Genomic DNA, 22,937 nt, shown 5'->3' with positions numbered 1-22,937 from the left:
CATTATGGGGTATGTGATAAGTGTGTAAAATTGTGCATAACTTTCTAATAGCTAAATGAAATGAATGGCCCATCCCCTGGGTTCCCAAAACTTCTCAGTGAAAGATCTATGGGTCTAACTAAACCTACTGTGAACTGCCGCGATTTAACTCGACGCAATTTAACTTGACGCAAGCAGGAACTAGTTTGAAGGTTGCACATTGTGTGTCATCCATCATCTTTGGCTCTGCAGCTTTCCTCCAATCCTCTCCATAAGCACTAGTTTCAGCGCTCTTCACTTTCCCATCCAAAATAGCCAATGTTTACAATGTCTTCCGCAAAGGAAGCAGCCATATCATGCACTATTTGTTGCCACAATTGGCGCTTTATTATAGCAATCTCAAACATCTGAGTCTTGTTATCATCATGATAAACTGCACTGAGATGGCATACGCTCACCATGGTGACACAAGCATGCATTATGGCGACAACCATTCACGGAAGACGTCTCAGACACTGACGAACCCAGACAAGAAATGGAAGAAATGCAACATGCAAGTCCCACTTTCATCATTTTATTGCACTGATGTAAAATCAAATTTGAATCTTGATATAGTGGAAAAGCTACAAATTATCAGAATACATTATAAGCTCTCTTTAAAACTTTGTTTTGGGGTCTTGAGCATGATTATCAGCATTCAGGACTCGCATCTCAAAGTTTCGGACAGGACAATGGAATCAAAGAGTGAGGGGACTTGTCAATAGGCCTAATTCTTATCTTGTATTCCTAGCCATAATCACCTATTTGCAATCACCAAAGTGTATTAAAAAAAAATACATAAAATAGAGAAAAAACCCAGTCACAAGCTTTTTTAATTTCATGTTTCAACATTAAAAGTAAATTGAAAAACTCTTAATAAAAAAAAAGAATTAAGTCTTTAAATATTGCCAAGAACTAAACGTACTCTGGAGAATCAAATCTTCAACTTTTATTTCAAATTTCTTTGTTTCTCTGATTTTGTACTCTAAACGTGCAAAGATTCTTGTAAATATTGTGATTTTCATGACTTTTTCAAAATAAAAATAGATTCAAATAAATTGACAGCAAAATAACCTCCAAAACAATTATTTTTTTTATTGACTTTCATTTTAAATCACAAATATCAATGTATTTGATTCTTCTATATTTGTAAAAGAAATTGCAATTATTTGTTCATCTGTGATCTTATGTATCTATTCACTGATAAGAAGGAATACACAATATGTGGAAAATGTTGTCAGTTCTATAATTCATAATTCATGAATGGTCTTTCAAAAATAATAAGAAAATGCTAAGAAATGTGTTCAATCATAAAAATAAAAAAAATATCCACTATGTATGGATTGCACTAGGACTTGACCTGGCACAGGAAACCATATGACAGGAAACATTCACAAACAACCAGCACTCTAATACGCACAACCACACATTCCCAATCAAACAATTGAAGAAAATGTTTCTGCAGGGGAAAGAAAAAAAAGAAACTGTAACTGTAAAAAGAGTCTGGGATCCGACTATACCAACAAGGCATATGATGTTCAGTAGTGAACTTCCGATCTACAAAGTAGTCTTATCCCTGTCTGCTTCCCCCAAACTTGTCAACAAAAATGACCTTGAAATGCCATTGTTTTCAATGATAATTTATTATGGGTGTAAATTATGTAAAAGACAACACAAAACACTGAATATTGCGTTAATGTGTGATGCAAGTCAATTAATCAAACAATTGTTTGTATCACAACATTTTTAAGAGTCATAATATTTAAGAAAAAAATAAAGTATCTGTCACTGTTGATGCAAATGGAAATGCAAAAAAAAGATGCAAACGAAGGAACATGATTGATTGCAATCGTTTAAAAATTGATAAAATGATCTTCATACATTTACAGTGTAAATAAAATAAATGCGGGAATATCATTATAGACAAACTGAAAAATTAATATGTTTCAATGATTAGAGCACAAATATACATGTCAACAACTTTGACATGAGTTAGAAACTTTACTCACATATAAACAGATATATACATGTAAAAGAACATTTATATTGATCATTAAATGATTTTGAGTGCATAGAACGGTGAGTTTATTGCAATACATGTTCATTAAGCTACACAACTTCCCTTTCGGATTAACAGACTTAAAAATGCAAACAACTGTGAATGTTACTGTGTGATATCATCCATTTTTAATGTTCATATACATACAGTACATGAAGGTACAGCCCAAACATCTGCGGTGTGTTTTCCAATACAAAATGTTACGATACCAGAGAAATCGTTCCTGTAATCAACCTTCATGTCACAGAGACAGAAACGTATTGCAACTTCCACAACAGGGCAAATGTTGTGTGCACCCCATATCCAGCAACTTCTAAGTAGCAACAAGTACGAGTTCATCTAGTAGTTAGCACCAAGCAGAATTTCTCAATTTTCTTGCTGAATTGGCCCGTAACTTTATGATCCTGGTGCATGGATGCAGCCTTTATGTTGTTTCTTTTAGTTACTCAGCTGCAATTCTGCAGTGGAGCAACAGTTGCAAACCAGGATTAAACTTTATGGGCCAAAAAAAATTCACAATGAATTGACAAATCCTGCTCTATACTATTATTTCAATACTTCTACTTGATTGATTCAAGGTTTAGAATTTAGTATTATTCTGATATCATCTACATGTAGATGAAATATAGACCTGAAAATTCTTAGTTTTTGGTGAAAACTTAATTTCTTATGTATTTCAATATTTTAGCTGTCCATCAGTCTTTGCCGAAAAATTACTGGGCAGCCATGGGTCCCTCGAAAAAATAAAAAGTGGAAAGGCAATTGCTTACATTCACATCTCAAGAACTTTTAATTCTGTAAACACTATTTGAAGTTAAAATGCTACAAACATGTCAATCAAAATGCCACTTGACACTGAATAATACATGTAGTACACATTTTCCCATATAGCATCTCCTCAACCTCATCCGATACATTCTGCTGCTCTTTTTCTCGACTTTATGTAAGCATAACATTAAAAATTGTATGTATTCACATTAGTAGACTATTTTCGAGCATAAAAATGTGCTGATCTCAATTAGGCAGATACATTGTAGGACAAGGGGTTGCTACTACATTCTTTTTTTTTTGGGGGGGGGGGGTGGGGTCAACATTTCGAATTTGAAAAGTGTAACTCTGCCACCATTTGCGACCATGAACATTAACTTTTTTGGCCAATGTCATGGAATAGCCCATAGAATGGAACAAGCAGACTTCAGTATGAGGTTGTAAAAAAAAAGTTAATTATAATTTCTGGGAAGGTTTTAATGACATAATAACAAGTATCTGTATTATTTTCACAAAAAAGTAAACTTGGGGAAAGAAAATCTCCTTACAGAACTTAAGGATTAACCAATAGGGGCACTTCCAATACTGGATTTTAATAAAGTTAGGGAAACATGCATTTTGCCATCTCCCTAAGGAAAAATATACATGTAGATAAAAAAACATTATTTCCCATTCAGTTTATATTAAAATACACACAAGGTTTGATGCTACCAATATTTGAAAATGATATAATATCAATATTAGCATTACCGGCAACATGCAAAAACTCTGGTGTACTGTATTGCCCAATGACTAAGATGTGATGAAAGAACTAAAATTAATATTTCTGCAAATTGCAATTATATGAGGGACATGTACACTGTACATATTTTTATTTCCTTCACACCACGGATGTTCACACCTAATAAAACTAAAGTAGAATAGTTAATACATTTGCATGACACAATCATGTACAATAAACTATTCAATTAAAGCAAATTCGAAGATGAATAAGCACACAACTTCCAGGTCAGTTTATACAAGACATGTTGATACAATAACTCTCATAATAAATCAATTTCAATGAAGTTAAGTTTCATTAACCCAGAAAATTTGACTGTATTCAGTTTAACCAGTATGACCACTCATTATTTCTTTCCACATTTGACATTGTTGAGCCTTGTTCAAGCGACATGACAAACATCTGCAACATATTCATTTGAGTAACAAACCGCCAATATACATGTACTAGGAACCATACCCCAAATCAGAGCTGTCTGTCAACAAAAATCCTGCCACTGAAAGACACTAGGAAGGAATTCTGCGAAAATACACAACAGAATTTTGGTATGGTGCCCTACTAGTGCATTTTTGTTCATGAAATGCTAAGTATTCACACATTCCCAATTTTTCTCAATATCAGACATTGTACATGTATACACTGGCAACTTATAAAGAGTCTGACTGGTCCAACCCCGTCTCATACTTTGCCCCTTTGTCGCACCAGCCTACATTCAAACAATGCAGGATTTGTCATGTCAAGAGTGTATAATGTACCTGAACAAGCCTTTAAATGATTTTATAACTTGATGCAAATCAGATATATACATGTATTCTTAATAATAAAATTGAAAAAATAGTTATCTTATGAATTAAGCTAAAATAAATAAGGGAAAAATCATTTCTATCTTTAATGACAAAAATTATGTCCAAATTCAATGCAGATCCTTAAACCAATTTCAAATTCACACAGGAACTGTCTGTGCCTCTGTGGAAAAATATTTGGAAGCTTGCTCTCTGCAAGTGTTATTTTGCTACATGTACATCAGCATGACTTAACATATTCCATTGTTAAGTCAATCAAAAATTAATTTACAAAATTAGGGAAATCTTAAATATGTTGATAATATTGCTTTTTAGTACCGGTAATTATAATTTTGTTCAATTCATTAAAATTCAATTATATTCAAGTTTAAGCACGTAACTAGATGACTACTATGTTGTCATTTCATGAAATACATGTACATGTATTTTAGCCATTATTATGCATTACAAGTCAAATACACATGTTAATGTATGAGAGGTAAACAAAAAAATCAGCATATAGAAAAAGTAAATGAATAAGTAAACAATGCAAGAAAACTGTCCTTCAGGTTCCGAATCCATGATGTTTCTTCTAAATGTAATTCTCCTTGCGTGCACTGAACATCGCATAATGGGTTTCCGTTTCATTTTTTTTTATTTTGACCACGTTGATCCACAGCATGCAACACGCGATTTCCACTGGTCAAAGACGGTCTGCATCGGAAAGCTCATTGCTACAAAATATCACTTCAGACGTAGGAACAAATCTCCATGTACCACCACAGTACAATGCATCAACAACACATACAACATTTATTATGAAACATTTATGTGTGCAAACTTCAGCATAGTAGTGCTATCATAAATTTCCCTTAGTATAGTAATCATACAACTTGAATATGTTTTAAACTAAAGGTAAAATAGCTCTTGTTGGTGGTTGTCAATCCTAAAATATAAATGTAAATTGCCATTATGTTTTGTAATTTGTCATCATTAGATGTGCACATAATTTTAGCTACACAATGTCCCAATAACATGGAAATATTGTGATGAAAGGATTTATGTCTTCATTAAATTCATGACTAAATAATAAGCAATGTTAAGACAAATTGGTGAGCAACTATACATTATGAACTTTTATGGTATGCCACAAAGGATAACAGTTCAGTAATTGACAATTCACTTGGAATGATTACTGTATGTTATCAAGTTCTTCATACATGTATGTCTGTGGGTCTTTTCACATGTGAATCTTGAATCATTGTGATGATTGCTATTCGTCTTTAGAATCATCGGACCTTTCACACACTCACTCGAAAACTGTGATATGAATTCAAAATCCTGAGCGAAGGTACATGTAGTATGTGTCCTTGGTGACTTGTCAATCAAAGCACTCCATCGCAAATACAAACTACAATGAGTGCATGACAATTATATTATCTACAGAAGTATTTGAAAGGCTACGTAAGCTCCTCCTCCAAAAAAAAAAAATGTTTTGGAGGTCAAGCCTTTCACATGCAAAATTTGTACCGTAATTTGAGTGAAACTTAACTGGACTTCACCTTGAGGTAGAGTTTGAATTTGTGATTGTGATAAGCGTTCGTGATTCTAATCATGTAAAAGTTTGGTTTCACACGTGCGAAATATTTTGTCATTAGCCTTATTTTTCACTGGAATCATTCAAAATTTCAAATTATGTATTGCAGTCTTCTTTGTTTATTTGTGTGTTTTGTGGGGGCAGAAGTTCTATTTTGTTGATGCCATTCTTTTCTAATAATTTGCAATCATCCTACTGCAAGCAGACAAAAAATCTGATGGTCCATATTTCTACCAGTGAAAATTGTATAATTCTGTTTATATGTTCCAAATATACTCACCACTGCATCAAGAGTTAACACACATTTTCACATAACAAATTAACAAATTAACATTCAATTTGTTAATGGTTAAGCACAAAGTGATATCAAGAATAAAAACACAAGACAAGTTTTATAATTTATTGATTTCTTTTCATTTTACAAAGAGAATGATTTTCAGCATAATAGTGTTACAACCTCATAATACAGGATTTACACTAGAGAAAGTACATACTGATATTGTAATGCAAACCTCAAATTAAAATTTTACTGTAATTATAAAAAACAATCAAAGAAAATGATATAAATATTTGCATACAAATATATGAACAATGGCTTTCACTTAAAACAGTGATACATATTCATTCATGACTTGAACAATTTTCAATGAAAAAAATCACTTAGAACAGTGACATTATGTCCAAAAAATGGATGGACAATTGGTTGCTTATAACAGCAAAATTTTCGGCAAGATGAAAAGCTGCTTGTAAGGAAGGCTTCTCTGAGCAGATTTTTTATCCTGAGTATTCCCCCCCCCCTCCCTTCAACCCCCAAAAAGGGAAAATGCAAATAAAATCTAACACCCATATGAAAAACAAAACGGAAAAAGAGCTGAAGACCAGTGCCAAAGTTATTGAAACTATTTCCATTATACGTTTTGGGGAACGCAGGATGTGATTTCAAAATATTAGTTTGAAATCATATCAGTCACATCGATGAATGGAAACTTCATGTACATGTACATGTATACTATTCAATAATGACCTTGGAATGCCCTTAAAACAGTCCCAAGATTCTCTTGTGCAACACTGCTAAATATGACAGCAATTATTATACACAAAACCACAGTAGTTTTATAGAAAAATGATCCAGTTCACATAAGAATATACGAAACTGGTTCAAAAATTCTAAGAAAAAAAGGAAAAAGAGGGGACGTTTTGCTAAACAAAACACATTGTGCACCTCACCTGACCGAATGTTTTACATTCAATACTTGCAATTTCTTTTAAGAGAAAATGGAAATGGGATAGATACCACCAGGTCTGATTACGTACTGCTTTTGTAGATGAAGTCGCTTCCATTTTGACAGGGGCCCTGCATGGAAAGAAAGGGGGAAATATGGCCAAAAATGAAGGATAACTAGAAATATCACAGGCAATTTATAAACAAGGAACACCAGAAAAACATGTCATAAGCACACACGAAATCCCCCATTTACTGCCACATGTTGTAATCATAAAGCAACACACTTCAAGACCAATGTGTGTACCAAGTCTGAGGGGTGTTGAACAAAAATTATGTGGTTCACTCTGAAATAATGATTTATTGACAAAAAAGGGCAACACTATTTGACACTTGCAAAAATGTGTCTTGCACATCTTCAATCTCAAGATCAATGTGGGTGCCATGAAGTTTGATCCACAAGATTTTCAACGGACAAGACCAACTGCTCAACGGTAAGTCATTTTTTTTATTATATCCCCTTCAATCTTTCATTGGTGGAATATAAATCACCAAAACAATTATCAATTTGCATCAGCCTTGAAATTACTAATTTACATTAATTGGTAAAATGCCAGACATACACATGGAGGGTATTCAGTAACACAAAAATACCCAGGGACTATCCCTATTGGGAAAAGCATTGTATTTAATTACCATTAAATCCAATTCAAATTTTCAGTCTAGGCTAATACAGTCTAATATTATTTGTGGTATTTACAAATCATAGAATGCTAAGCACTAGTCCTGGAAAACATTTGGCTTCAAAGTCAGTCGATTATCGCCAGTAAACTATTGCCAATTAATATTTAAAAAATCAGTCTGAAAATGTATACAACTAGGGTCATTATGAGCTGCAGATTCTGTGACAACAGGGAAGAAGGAAATGAAATAAAGGCTTTCATTGGTGTTTGTTCATGAAATGCAAGAATTTGGGTACCAACTTACAAAGTTCTGAGTTGGTCTTAAACAATACAGAGCAGTACTAATGGCCAATGAATTCAAATTACCTTTTCATATTTGACAATATTTTGGTTATATCTTGTTATAAAACCTTAATGGAATATTCAATATTTTCTTTTACATCACTTGGATTTCCAATTTTCCATAATATCGAATATTGCCCAGCACCTCTATATACTGTCCATTGTAAAACTTCAAAAAGAGTTGATGTACTGGAAATGCAGAAAAAAAAGGTATAATAAGAAGTGTACACAAATAGGACTTTTCTTATTACTATTTATTCCCGAAAAATGATAATCTGTACTTACGCAACTAGGTTTGCTCCAACTCCACCAAGTGGAACTCTGCGGACTTGCACTGATGCATTCTTTGGAATGAGATCTCCCTCTCCTTTGTATTCTGAATAGAAGACAATAAGAACCGAGTTAATTAAAAAAGATTACAATACAAATTTTTTAAGTGTCCGCATCTAAAAAATTACAGTCAAATACTCAAATTCTCATTCCTTTTTTAAAATTTGAACGGATTAATGTAGTCCTATGGGACACAAGTTATGATGCATAAAGAACAAATGCCGGTTGTGGTAATAATTTGAAATGACTTCATACAGTACAAATTCCAAAAGCATCACTTAAATGTCTGTTTGCATATTAAGAAATATGTACCAAATATGTGTGGAAGAAATTGTGTAATTGCTGGGAAATAAGAAGAGTAACCATGGGATTCAAGTCAAATACATATCAATCCTTAATAGGACAGAAATGAGGTAAGGAAATGATTTTTTTTAAGAGCTCTGCAATTAACATAGTCCTAAATGGAGAATATTTGTGTTTTTTAGGGGGTGGGTATTTCTCATGAAAGCTGAAGTAATTACAAAAGCAATAGGACATCTCTCTAGTATAAATCATGTGAATCTATCAATAAATGCTGAATATCACTCAGAATTATTAATTCAGTGACAATGAAGAGCTTTCCACATCTTTTCAAAGCCGAATTCATTGTATTATGTTGATGAAAATTAATGAGACAGTACCATTATCCGAATAGAATCACTAATAATCAATACACGAAAATAACCTCAATTTTTTTTAGCACCACAATCAATTTTAGTACATGAAAAATATCTATTGATGATTCAATCTTTAAAGGACATGTCCACCGCAGCAAAAAGTTGATTTGAATAAAGAGAAAAAAATCCAAAAGGCATAAGACTGAAAATTTCATCAAAATCGGATGTAAAATAAGCTATAACATTTTAAAGTTTTGTTCATTCACAAAAAAGTTGCATGTATACATGTATGGGTCAATCCATGTCAAATCAACCAATTTTTAGACAATTTGTCACCCGACCCCCTTCGATTTTCTTTAAACTCGCACCAAATGTTCCCCAAAGTGTCTGACGGAAAAAACTGAAATATTTTGCCCCAAGGTCAAAATATGGCCTCCCTTAGCAACCAATGCATGGCCAAACAAAAAATAAAAGTTTTAATAAAATTAGTTATTTTGATTGACAGCTGGAGCCAAGTTTGATGACGCAGTGTTCTAATTTTCTGTAAATTGGAAGAACTTTATAGTCTTAACACACACAATATGACGTGGATCTGACCAGCCGTTATTGCACACAAGGTCGCCGAAAATGGTGTTAAGCGTCCAAGTCAATGTTTTTGGGTATATGCTTGGAGGCTCATAACTTCCAAATTCAATTAGCTTAGAACCCAATATTATGCATATTTGAAGTCTATGACTTGCTCAACAGACCTACAATTTGGCCGTACCATGCCTGTCGATTTCTTCTAGGGCGCCCTCAAAGTTGGATTTTTCTAAAAGTTGCCAAGTTCAAGGTCACGAATAAACCCTCGTCCCATCCAGGTGCGACCCCAATTTCTGTATACTGATATACATGTACATTTACCTTATTTTCATGGGATACTTAAATTTTTTTGTGACGGAAATGTTTAATAGCTGGTTTGCACATTCGAAAATGGTCGTAAACACAGCCAAAATCGATGTAAAACAACACGTAACAAGTTTTCAGCACATTTCAAATTGGGATAAATCAAAATAGAGAAGGGAGAAAGCACTGGTATTGTCCGTAATGGTAGTCTGTCATTAGAACTAAAAGGATATGCATCACAAATAGTTTGTCTTATTTGCAATGACCTTGAAAAACACAGCTGAAAATCATCAACAAGTGGAATGCCTCTGGCCGTCTCACCTGCATCACGCGGTTCAATATAGCAGCAGTGCTGTCTTTGATAACTACTCTAACTCACACAAGATGTTCAGTGATACATGGTTACTCTTATGTCCACTTTTTATGAACTAGACCAATAAACATAGAGATATGATGGTTATTCAACAAAAAAACACAACATGGTCAAAGTTCATTGACCTTACATGACCTTTGACCTTGATCATGTGACCTGAAACTCGAACAGGATGTTCAGTGATACTTGATTACTCTTATGTACAAGTTTCATGAATCAGATCCATAAACTTTCAAAGTTATGATGGTAATTCAACAGATACACCCAATTCGGCCAAAGTTCATTGACCTTTGACCTTGGTCATGTGACCTGAAATGCGCACAGGATGTTCAGTGATACTTGATTACTATAATGTTCAAGTTTAACGAACTAGACCAATAAACTTTCAAAGTTATGATGGTAATTCAACAGATACCCCCAATTCGGCCAAAGTTCATTGATCCTAAATGACCTTTGACCTTAATCATGAGACCTGAAACTTGCACAAAATGTTCAGTGATGCTTGAATATTATTATGTTCAAGTTTCATGAATCAGATCCATAAACTTTCAAAGTTATTATGGGAATTCAACAGATACCCCTAATTCGGCCAAAGTTCATTGACCCTAAATGACCTTTGACCTTGGTCATGTGACAAAACTCATGCAGGATGTTCAGTGATACTTGATGAACCTTATGTCCAAGTTTCATGAACTAGGTCCATATATCTTCTAAGTTATGATGACGTTTCAAAAACTTAACCTCAGGTTAAGATTTTGATGTTGAGATTTTTGGTGTTTCACAAAGATTTAAGTATGACTTAGAGTCGCACTTAAATACCGAGTTGCATACGGTATGAAAGGCTTGACCGCATTGGTCAGATCGTGTCATGAGGACGTGCACTAATGCTTATTTATCAATAAGATCGCGTGTTGCATATCATGTACGCGTCGGCATTTAAGTGCGACTTAAGTCATGCTTAAATCTTTGTGAAACACCCCCATGGTCTAAGTTCATTGACCCTAAATGACCTTTGACCTTGGTCATGTGACATGAAACTCTACTAGGATGTTCAGCAATTACTTGATTAACCTTATGGCCAAGATTAACGAACTAGGTCCATATACTTTCTAAGTTATGATGTCATTTCAAAAACTTAACCTTAGGTTAAAGGTAAATGCTAGTTTTGGTAACGATATCAAAATGAGTTCGTACAGAATCCAATGAAATGACCACTAAAGTGTCTGTTTGTATAAATAAACGCATGTGCCAAAGGATTCTGGAAGAAATTGTGTAATTGCTGAGAAATCAGCAAATAAGCACGGGATTCGGGTAGGGCGTCGGGCCCGACGCCCTGAGCAATAATCATACATTGTCCCACGTGCGCTTATCTGTGTTGGGGATTTTCGGTGTGAACATTTTTCAGCGTAGATTTCAAGATTTCACAAAGTCCAGTTAATGTAACTGTACCAGATCTAGATCCTCGATGATATACTTGCAATTAAGCCTTGTTTTACAGACTTTCTCATGAAATCAGTGTTAACTGCAACTACTGGAATTTCTCTTTAAGATTTGACGTTGACGCCGCCGTCGGAAAAGCGGCGCCTATACATGTAGTCTCACTCTGCTATGCAGGTGAGACAAAAACTATAAATTGGGTCAATTTTCGGTAATGATTGGGTGCTAAAATGTGTTTACACCCACTTTCGCTTGTGTGTCATTTCAATACTAATGGTGACTTTAAGCTGATAATTGCAAATCATGTTCCTTTCTGGTTCTTTTTTAGGCTCCAAATAATACATAAAGACATATACCTTTATATATCATTTGACCTTGACCAAGGGCATGACGGCCAAAGGAAAAGGGCAGGTAAATATACGGCCGTAACAGAATAAATTTTCTGGAGCGCATAATGGCCAAGCAAAGAGGAATCCATGGCCATGGCCATCAAATAGTCAATTAATTTGAGCTTTGAGAGATATCACTGAGGAAGATTAATACCCCTGCCCTATGCTATTACCATGGCTATGTACATGTGTATTTTTGAATACACTTTAATAAGCCCTCATGTCTTTACCCAACAAAGATATATAACACAATTTTTAATTTCAGCCCAGTTGACACTGTAGTAAATTATATTAGTGACATAAATTGAGGAACCAGAATTGAAATTGATAAAGAAATGAAGGAGAAAAGGCATTTTTGTGATTTATGAATAAATTTTCCATAAATTAGCTGAATTTTCTCGTCAAAATTTCAAAATTCTGTATACGTGTACAAGTTTGCTGAACCTCATGCAGCTCTACCAGATGGTGGAAAAAAAAAAAAAAAAAATCGGTCAGGAAATAAAGAAGCATTTTATGTGGATTTTGAAAAATACGCATATATCAATGTTGCATGAATTTTCTAGTCAAAATTTCAAAATCCTGTGTAGAAGTTTGGTGAACTTCATGAAGCTCTACCAGATGGAAGGAAAAAAAAAATCAAAGTCGGTCAACAAACAAAGAAGCATTTTATGTGAATTTTGAAAAATGCGCATAAATCAGCATATTAAATGAGTTTCAAAATTTTGTGTAGAAGTTTTGATCCCCTCCCTACTACATGTAGTGCTACCATAAAAAGCAAACAAATTGAAATTGGACTTAAAATGACAAAGAAGAAGCATTTTGAAATTGTGGACAGTTGATGAATGCCACGCCACAGCATAGCAGGATGAGCTCAAAACTAATGAAGTAGTTTTCCTAGCTGTAACCATGGCAATACATCTTTACCCCAAGACCAATGTGTGTTCCAAATTTCATGAAAATTGGTTGAAAATTGAGGAAGAAGTTCCATGATCAAGATTTGCAATGGACTGATTGACCGACAGTACGCCGATGCCTATACATGTATACATACAAACCAACGGTTCGCTGATGGCTACATGTACCCCTACAAACTTTGTTTAGCGGGGATATAACATTGAAAAAGCCAGAGCTTTATCGTTATACACAATTTTGTTGTTTTTATTTTTAATATCAGATAATTTTTAGGTTAATAAACCTACTGTACCTTCTGCCGTTTGTGCATTCGTCACTTGAAGGTCAAACTCTGCTCTGCCAATTTTCTTCTGTTCCATGATGGCCTTCTTCAGGTCTGCGAGTGATATATGGAGGCCATCAAAGGTCACCGTGTCGTAGTCAATACTACTCTTAAACTTGTAGTGCACAGAGGACATGACTGCTCGTGTTATTTTCTCGCTGTTGTATGTATTCCAGTTCTGTTCACTTCCTGTCAAAGTCCTGTGGGTAAAAATGAAACAGAAAATATAAGTATTAAATATCCTGCTGTTGGTCAATTCCACTTTACAATACATTTAACTGATCCAGAGATAGCTTTGTTTAATTAACGAGCATATCCACATTCTCTGGTTGAGAATTCAAATGATAATGTTGATGTCGAAGCCAAAAACACCCATTTCCGAAGCTCGAAGTGGCTGAAATCCTGGTTAATGATTAATTAATTAGATATTTAGGAATAAATCTGAGGTCAGCTCATGCATGTAGGTACAGTCCGACCTCTCTTATCCGGCCTCCCCTTATCCGGATCTCTCTATTATCCGGACGCACACTTGCCGAGATTTTTTTTTTTTTAATCTAGTACCGGTACGCGAGGAAATGAGATTTCAATCTAAACTCAATCCTATACGTAAACTCACTTTGATTACATATATTTCCCAACATTGTCACCCTACTCCAGACATATTTTTCATGAAAATATCTCACCCAAATCACCAAAAGAACTTTAGGAATGATAATTTCCAGTAAATCAGGGTGCAGCGCAAACATTTCATTACGTTTCTCTTTTTGCTTCGCGGGAAAAGCAACACATGTCTTGCTAGCTAACTTTAGGCCTCAATACAGACAGCGCCATCTATCATGTTTGAGCCTACAGTCAGTGTAACAATGGCTGACATTGCGAAGCTGCGATAATACCGATGATCAAATTTCAAAACTTGGTTTCATCGAGTCATTCTCTTTCTTTCGAGGTATGCTCGATGTATACCTCAGCCATTTTAGCAGGTAAATTATCCAAGAGTTTTGGCCATCGATCGATTTCATTTCCATAAAAACATTGCCTATAATTTGCACCGACTCTGCAGTGAATATTGTCTTTACCGTACACCCACTACAATAGTGTAGCTACTGCCGGTGGCCGGCCTGGGGAGGCAGCCGGCAGCGCAGCTGCGTGTATTTAATTATATTGGGTCTCCCAGATCCGGATAAATCCCTTATCCGGATTGTTGCTGGTCCCAACGTGTCCGGATAAGAGAGGTCGGACTGTACATATATTTCACATGACATTACCAGTATGTCATTGTTTATATTCATTTTTCAAAGATATACAGACAGCTTCAAATCTTTGGTGTTTTCGCTTTCTACTCGGACTAAGCCTGAGTCATATCGATTATTTTGAAAACCGGTGTTCGACAGCTCTAATTCGATCGAACATCGATGCATCGAATATTGAAGGCGGGGAAAATTTAGTCTTTTGTTTTTGCGTCGATGCGATGCGCTTTGCATATGCACTACGCACTGACGGTATGCAGGCCTACCAACCTGTAAACATACAAAATAGGAGTGATTCATTTACAAAATAGGAGTCACAGCATATTTCCCATAGATGACTGTACATAATATATGGACAAAAAAAAGGGGAATTTTCTTTCCCTATGATATAATGGATATTAAAAATTTCCAAAAAAAGGAGTAACTCCTTTTAAAAAGGAGTAGTTGGCAGGCCTGGGTATGCGCTGGCGTTGGCCGGGTGAGCGTTGCACAAGCAGATGACAGCAAAGTTCGTTTGTATTTTCCAAGATCACAAAACACACAAAAAAAGGCCGGGGACCAAAGCAGAATTCTTCCCAAAATATCTTCAACAATGATATTTGCAGATGACAACATATAAGTTTAAAATGAAACAATAATAATGACATGAATCACGCAGAGTCGATCCGAATGATTTTCGGTCAACTAGCATTTGCAGTCCATTCACCAGCCCCGTCCGCAGCTCCGTACACTCACTCTCCCGAAACGACAGGCGTGCTTGACGTCAACGCCAGCAAACAAGTGCAATCAACGGAGAGCGCTGTAACTTGCCTGAGACTGTGTAGTTGGATCCAAAATGAGCTCCAAATAAATTTATGGGAATAAAATGATACGTAATTTTCTCTGGATGGTCATTTGAATTGCTATTCAATGCTGATATAATGATTGTGAGGAAAGATTGTGGAATATGAGTTATGACGATGTTCGAGAATAAATCCTGATGACAATCCGTTTTTTTAGACGCAATTGAGCATGCGATCAAAATAAATACGAATGTTTCGAATCGAGCCCTAAATTCATCTAAATTATTACGATTTAACAAGATTTTATGGTCATACTAAGAATATTGACGATGTCAGCAAAGTATGTTATGTTCATATGGAAGAATTAATACTGGCCGGATTATTTCTATTGTTATTCCATCTTTTATCTCTGGACGTCTCCTCCACGCTCCGAGAAAATAAGCACAATGCGCATGCGTGTTCGATGACGTATGACATATTTTCCCATTCATGAAATCAGAGCCCAAAGTTGGGCACAAACTAGCTTCAAATTGATGGGAAAAAAAATCAAACGCAATTTTCTCTGTTTTGTCATGTAAAATGTTATTATATGGTGATATTACGAACTTGAACAGAGTTTTTGCATGTAGACAATGTTCGAGAATCAATCCTGATGTGATTATTTTTTTTAGACAAGTGCACTAGCTCGAAGTCAAGTCGATTGTTATGAGATGTCCGCCATTGAAAATTGAAACGAAATACAAACGTTTCACATCATAAGCTCTAAATTCATATTAATGATTATCTTATGCAAATTATTGTTAAATATTACGATTAAATAATGTTCTTTGGTCATGATATTAACATTGTTCATGAAAGCAAGATTTATTTTACGTTGATCGCGTCAATTTCCGGCCATTTTCTGGTTTGATTAAAGAACAGTACTGCGCATGCACGATCGATGGCCATGACTTCCATTCGATGAATTCATCGTGCATAAATTATCTCGGCACGAGCAGAGGAGTAAAGACTCGAACTATGATCGAAATAAACTTAAAATTAATGGTGAATAGCATCATAATTACTCAATCGATTTCATTTTGGGGGCAATAGAAATCAAGTAAGTAGTAGTAGTAAAGTTGGACATTACTGATATTTTGATGATTGATTGTGTAAACCAAACGAATCGGCCAGCCGACGTATTTTTTAAATTTTTTTTCGATGCACCGATTTTGCAAAATCTGCACCGGTGTTCGATGACATCGATCGAACACCGATTTTAAAATCGATTCGACTCAGGCTTAACTCGGACTATGCATGTCACTATTTTATTTCATTACTAGAGTCCACCCCACAAAAATTTTGATTTGAATGAATAGCGAAAAACAAGCTAGTATAACACTGAAAATTTCATCAAAATCAGATGTAAAATACAAAAATTATGACATTTTAAAGTTTCGCTTATTTTTCACACCAGGGTCATTCCATGCCAATTCACCCGATAATGTGCAATTTTGCACCCGACCCTCTCGGAATTCGTTGTAAATTGGTACACATAAAATTCATCATGGCCCACGCGCATAACAAAAAAATTAGTCAAATCGGTCCCTCGGTTCTCGCGCTACGGCTCGGCCTTTTCTCCTTGTTTTGACAAAAATGGGTGTGACCTTTAACGTTCAATGGCCATTGCGTCGTAACGTGCTGACCAATTTTCACGAAACTGGTACCAATCAAAAGGAAATTCGGAGAGGAATCCAAAACATGCATCAAATAATGTATTGGAGCGATTTATAAGGTTGTGACCTTTGACCTTTACTTTGACCCCGGACAAATATTTTTTTAACTTGATTTTCGTGTATGTTAATTATTTGTATGATATTGACAAAATATGTTAAAACCAATGATGATATTTTACTTCTTCACCTTTTAAAACTCTTCCAAAGATACCATGAAATTTCACTCTAGTCCCACATACTGATATTCATGTTAGTACAGTGTTCACCAGTTACATGATTTCTTCCAATCTTAAGTCACAGTATGAAAACACATGAAAGAAATTAAGCTCATCAGTTCACAAATGAAACATTAAACATTTATGCTCATGAATATGTATCTGTTTAGGCATTTTGATGTTAAGCAATATATATCTCATATATATATATATATATATATATATATTATGGGAACCTTCAATAGGCATATACTCAACAATTTGACAATAAAAGTACATGTAAACACTTTACTAACAAGAATATATATGGAAATACAAACCTTCGGAATAACGAAGCTTCGGAATGACGAATGTATGTGCCTGTGCATACATTACACAGAAGCTCAATTTGATTGTACCATGAATTTATTGCGCAATCCACAAGACCAGTGGAGATGAATTACATGCACTTTGATCATTGACCCTATTTGAACAATGAATAAGGGCATGGCTTTCTTTCATGAATGTTGATAAACAATCTGTAGAAGATCAAGGGGTGGGGGCAACAGTGGAGAGAGAGGTTGGAGAAAGGAGAGATCGAGAGAGGGAAGTTAGTTGATCGAAAGACAGAAAGAGAGAGATGTGTAGAGAAAGGGGGGGCGTGGGCTAGATTGAAAGAGTTGGGGAAATTCAGCCAACTCAATCATTTTAATCCTTTCATTTTATTCCTTCATAATCATTCATGTAAAAATACATTCACAACCAGATTAATTTCATTTTAATCATTTATCTTCCTCTATGGTTCGAGTCATAACACAAGAAACATGCCGGTGCATGTCTTTGATTACACAATCCACGACTGGAGTGGACCCCTTTAATACTTTAATACCGAAAAGGGCCTACCTATGCCTGATGTAACGTAATCAATTTTTATTTCAATTCCCGATCCGATTTTCCACTTTTTCTTACATTTTCCCTATTTCCAATTTTGATGCTTGAGAATAAAAATCAGATAGATCGGATTGAAAATTGGAAACAAATTACATTCAAGAATTTCAAGCGTGGAGGCGACGAAACAGCATCGAACTCGTCAAAGCGTGAGCCAAGTTTCAATTTCTGCACTCACCATCGCAAGCCACATACAACCGCACCCTACAGCATACTTGCCAACTTAAGAAAAAAAAAAGGAATCCATTTTTCACGCAGAGTAACGAGCGTGTCACATTTTGCGCGGGAAGGGTGTGGGGGACTGGGGCCAGTGGGGGTACCCCCTGCCACGGTTAGAAATTTTTGAAATTTTAGAACATGAAATGGGGGGCTTTCCTTCACTTTTGAAGTGCCTTTTACCTGTCCACAAAGAAGAAAAATATCTTAATTTTGTACAAGTGTAATGAAACATGAAACAGGAAAATCAACAGGATTCATTTCATGAAATTGTACCAAATTTTTTGACTTCAAAAACATGTACCGGTATTTCCATTACAATAATAACTGGATATTTCTCAGAATACTCCTTGTATTTCTTAATAATTTTGGCTTTATTTCACGAAAACAGACTAACAGTCTAAATACATATGTAACTTACACATGAACTTAGAAGTTAAATTATGCAATGGCAAATGCACCGGTACGGTACTCACTAACCCAGGGAGCTCCGACATACGAAGCGGGCAGGCCGCAACTGGGCTATGTACCGGTACTCAGTCACTGCCCACTGCACTCATGCACTGTCTGTATAACGATCGGAATCACAGTCACAACTCACATTCAAAATCCAAACGACGCATTGGCGACAGTATCCAGTTTCCACACACTAAATTTATAATTTTGGCTTTAAAATTTCACGGAAAACTATATCCTTTGGCCATTAATCCGACGATCGTTGAGCTGGATCTTACATTTGTACACGTATGCACTTGCAGCGCGGTAACCCATGGAGCTCCGGCCCGTCGGTAACCAGGCACGGGTCAACGCTCCCTGGGTTACGATTCATAACAAAAATGGCCGATCGAGACGGGGGTAGGAGAGAACTTTTCGTTTTTTTTTAGGTTCCAGTTTGTGCCCAGATGTCAGGAAACTGCCACTCGTTAGACCTTCATCCATATAATCATGGTAAGTGCTTGATTTCTGTTTTAACTATTTATTCGGAGAATTATTTTGACCATACTTCACGCTAGTCAGGTGAGTATGGTCAATTACACGTAAGGTCCTGGGCTCCAACCCGCGTAGCGGGCAGGAGTTCCCTGGGTTACGTATTACCATGGCATGTTATTTACTAGACCAAAAGCTTCGGTCTCTGTTTTGTTGGTTGTTCAGCTGATCTCCGTTGGCTTCACTTACCAAATACAGAGACCAAAGTTCTAGCGTGATCTGTACAGGGGACTCAATGGCCATATGTTTACGACTTAGATCGGATAAAACGGGGAAGTGAATTTGCGCGACAGCCGAGGTAAGTCACTGTTTTTGTTCCTTTCAACTTCATTTTTCTCAGTTTTTTGGCAATAAATGCCAAGAGGGAATATAAATTTGCATTTTGGTCGCGTTAATTTTCAAAATTTTTATTCATTAAAGACAAAAATTGAACAGCCCCGACGGGGGGATTTTGCATTGCAAGTCCCTATGGTGGCTGCAAGATAGCGACTCAGCGAGCCGTCTGTATACGAGGAGAAATTAGAAATAACTAGAATTTTAATTCGTCATGAAGACGAATTAGGTGATCTGTCTCTGATTTTCATGATCATGAATACAATCACCATGTTTATTGAGATCAATACGCTGCTCATATTGAAAACTTGACTTTTATTACGAAAAGAACATGTTGAATACTCTTGAAAAGAGGGAAATGAGAATATGTGAAATACATGTAGGTGTAGGCGATACACACTGTACATGTTATAGGCCTATTAAAAACGATTTTAACCTACTTTATTGTGCTATATTTGAATATACCTTGTAATGGTGATTAAGGAACATTTGTGAAAAGTTGAAAAGAAAAAAATTTATGTTCACTTTTGGGTTCGAACCCTCGACCTTAAGGATGCAAGTCTGGTGCCTTACCAATTGAGCTGCACTGTATCCCATAGACTTTCTACACAAGTAAATTAGGAGGATCTCAAATCCAATTTTGCAAGTGAAATACGGGCATGATCCCGGCATCTGATCGGAAAACGAAGACCACATTTGCGATAGCTTACAATCTCAGCTACAACATACTTCAAGCTCAGAGAAAACCAACCAATAGAAATGGAGATATGGCTCGCGAAATAGAGGAATGTAAAATCCAGTTTTGAGAAAAGTCATTTCCCATAGAGATTGCACACAAAATGAGCAAAAATGACATGCCTCTATAACTTGCCATTTTTCAGGATGATCCATTCCTTTAAAAGTAAATACATGTAAAGGCATCAAATTAGAAAGAGTATGTCCTCAGCTACAACATATTGAAAACTGAGCGAAAATTGACCAATATCTACAGAGTTAAAGTCAAATTTGCATAATTATAATGACGTCATAAGTAGCGAAATGGGAATTTTGAGTTCCGACGCCATTTTGATGACGTCATGATAAAAATTCGGGTCAAATGTGACATGAAATCACATCTCCCATCCACACTCTATTCGAATATGAACAAAAATGGGGGTCAACGGACTACTTTAAAAGCTATAATGAATTTTGTATAGGCATATTTTTGCACATATATTAAGGCTCCAAAAATATAGAGTCCAGACACCCGACCCCCACATCTTCACTTAATTTACATCAATTAATACCATATTATATTCAAATTTATGAAGAGAACGAAGCAATTTCAAAAGGGTGGTACAATAATAGAGGCTCATCCCAGTGCCGCGGGTGGATACATTTTTGAAAAAAAAACTGTCTGGCCAAAACACTAACATTTATATGCCTTTATGAAAATTGTCCTTTCCCCATGTGTTTCTAGCAGTTTCTGAAAAGAATGGTTTAATTGAAAACAAAGCCTGATGACGACAAGAAGAAAATGGTCATGATGGTTATCATACGAATATCGTGGGAATATAGGCCCTATAATCGATGAAAAGTCTGATCATGATCATCACAAGATATGGTTTAACCATGGTCCCAGCTAGCATGCTGACGTTGGTTGGGCCAATTAAATGCGGGGTGCCGATGTCGGCGAAAATCCATTCCATAGACCAATGAAAATTAGAATACTACGTACGTACGTACGTGATAAATACCACGTACGTACGTGATAATACTGCGTACATACGTAATGATACTGCGTACGTACGTAATGATACTGTGTACATACGTAATAATTATCACATACGTACGTAATAATTTTTTTTTTCGTTGTCAAAAATGTCCGGTTTGGGGCTTCGTACAGATCACCTAAATTTCTAAAAAAATATTCAAAAACTCCTCGAAACAGACGGCTGCCAGCTGTTTAGATATTTACCAGAAAATATGGGCATTATCGTGATATAGGGAACCACCGTTCACTTCATACAGCAGCGCTTTATTCAGTCACATGCACGGTCATGACGGTTCCCTATTTCCACCTCCATTAATTGTACACAAGTGCGCGTACACAAATGTACGAGTGGTTCCCAAAACCACAATTTGGCCAAAATATGTAATAAGACTTTCATAAACTTACGGCTTGAATTAAAATCGGAAGAACAGTTCCAGCTCCAAGGCAAGACCAAGTCCAAGAAGAAGACAGATCACGATCGGGCCGAAGTCAATGACAACCCTGCACAAAGCCAAAGGCTGCAGTTGGACAATCGTAGGCGTAGCGTACCGTATGGCCAACTTCCATGCATGCAAAGCAACGTAGAAAAAGGTCGAACTCTAAACTGCGTGCGACCGCCTGCTCCCACTGCCGTGACTGCGGTGAAATTCAAACGGGTTCGATACCAAAAATAATGGTTTCTTCTCGACAATATGGCCGAATAATATATGCTTGGATCCCTTGCGTTGAAGGCCAACTGGAAATGCTGTGTTTGACAAATTTAATTCCGTCAAAAGTGCTTTTAAAACTGTTCTGATGGCACCTTCCGTGCCTTCCGTGACGCCATGTTTACCTTTGCATCGCAGACGTAGATGCGTAATCGGTGTATATACGGTAACGGGTTTCCGTAGCTGCGCTGCACGGGTGTACTATGGGCAGCTAGCTAGCTAGCAGGAGCCGTCAATGCAAAATGACGTGCAAGGGGGGGGGGGGGGGTTGGAAAACCTTCATGAGCCCGTATTCTGGGGTCCGTTGCAGAAAGAGTTGCGTTTAAACGCAAGTCAAAAAATCAACGCAAGTCCCAAATACGCGCTGTTGATTGGTTGAAAATCAAGTTGCGCATGATTTTTAGAGTTGCGTTTGATTGCAACTCTATTTCTGCAACGGGGCCCTGAAGTCGAAAGTATCAAAAACTTTTATTAAGTTGTATGTTTCTTATGTTTACTG

At 36.1% G+C, this 22,937-nt stretch overlaps 1 protein-coding gene across 2 annotated transcripts in view; it reads right to left on the bottom strand.

Annotated features, from left to right (window-relative positions):
* The window catches only part of LOC121422881 (serine/arginine repetitive matrix protein 2-like), a 48,762-nt gene extending 26,157 nt beyond the window's left edge, over window positions 1–22,605 (bottom strand). For both annotated transcript variants that reach the window (XM_041618109.1, XM_041618111.1), the window contains exons 1-4: window positions 22,137–22,605; window positions 13,527–13,756; window positions 8,538–8,628; window positions 7,320–7,359 (exon numbers count right to left, since the gene is read on the bottom strand). In XM_041618109.1, coding sequence (XP_041474043.1) covers window positions 7,320–7,359; window positions 8,538–8,628; window positions 13,527–13,692 — 297 coding nt within the window. In that variant the 5' untranslated portion in view covers window positions 13,693–13,756; window positions 22,137–22,605. The remainder of the gene's footprint in view (window positions 1–7,319; window positions 7,360–8,537; window positions 8,629–13,526; window positions 13,757–22,136) is intronic.
* Between the last annotated feature and the right edge of the window lie 332 nt (window positions 22,606–22,937).

The sequence above is a fragment of the Lytechinus variegatus genome, chromosome 10, assembly GCF_018143015.1.
Source record: "Lytechinus variegatus isolate NC3 chromosome 10, Lvar_3.0, whole genome shotgun sequence".
Taxonomy (NCBI): Eukaryota; Metazoa; Echinodermata; class Echinoidea; order Temnopleuroida; family Toxopneustidae; genus Lytechinus; species Lytechinus variegatus.
Note: the sequence above shows the minus strand (reverse complement) of the source record. Positions and strands in the feature narration are given on the sequence as shown.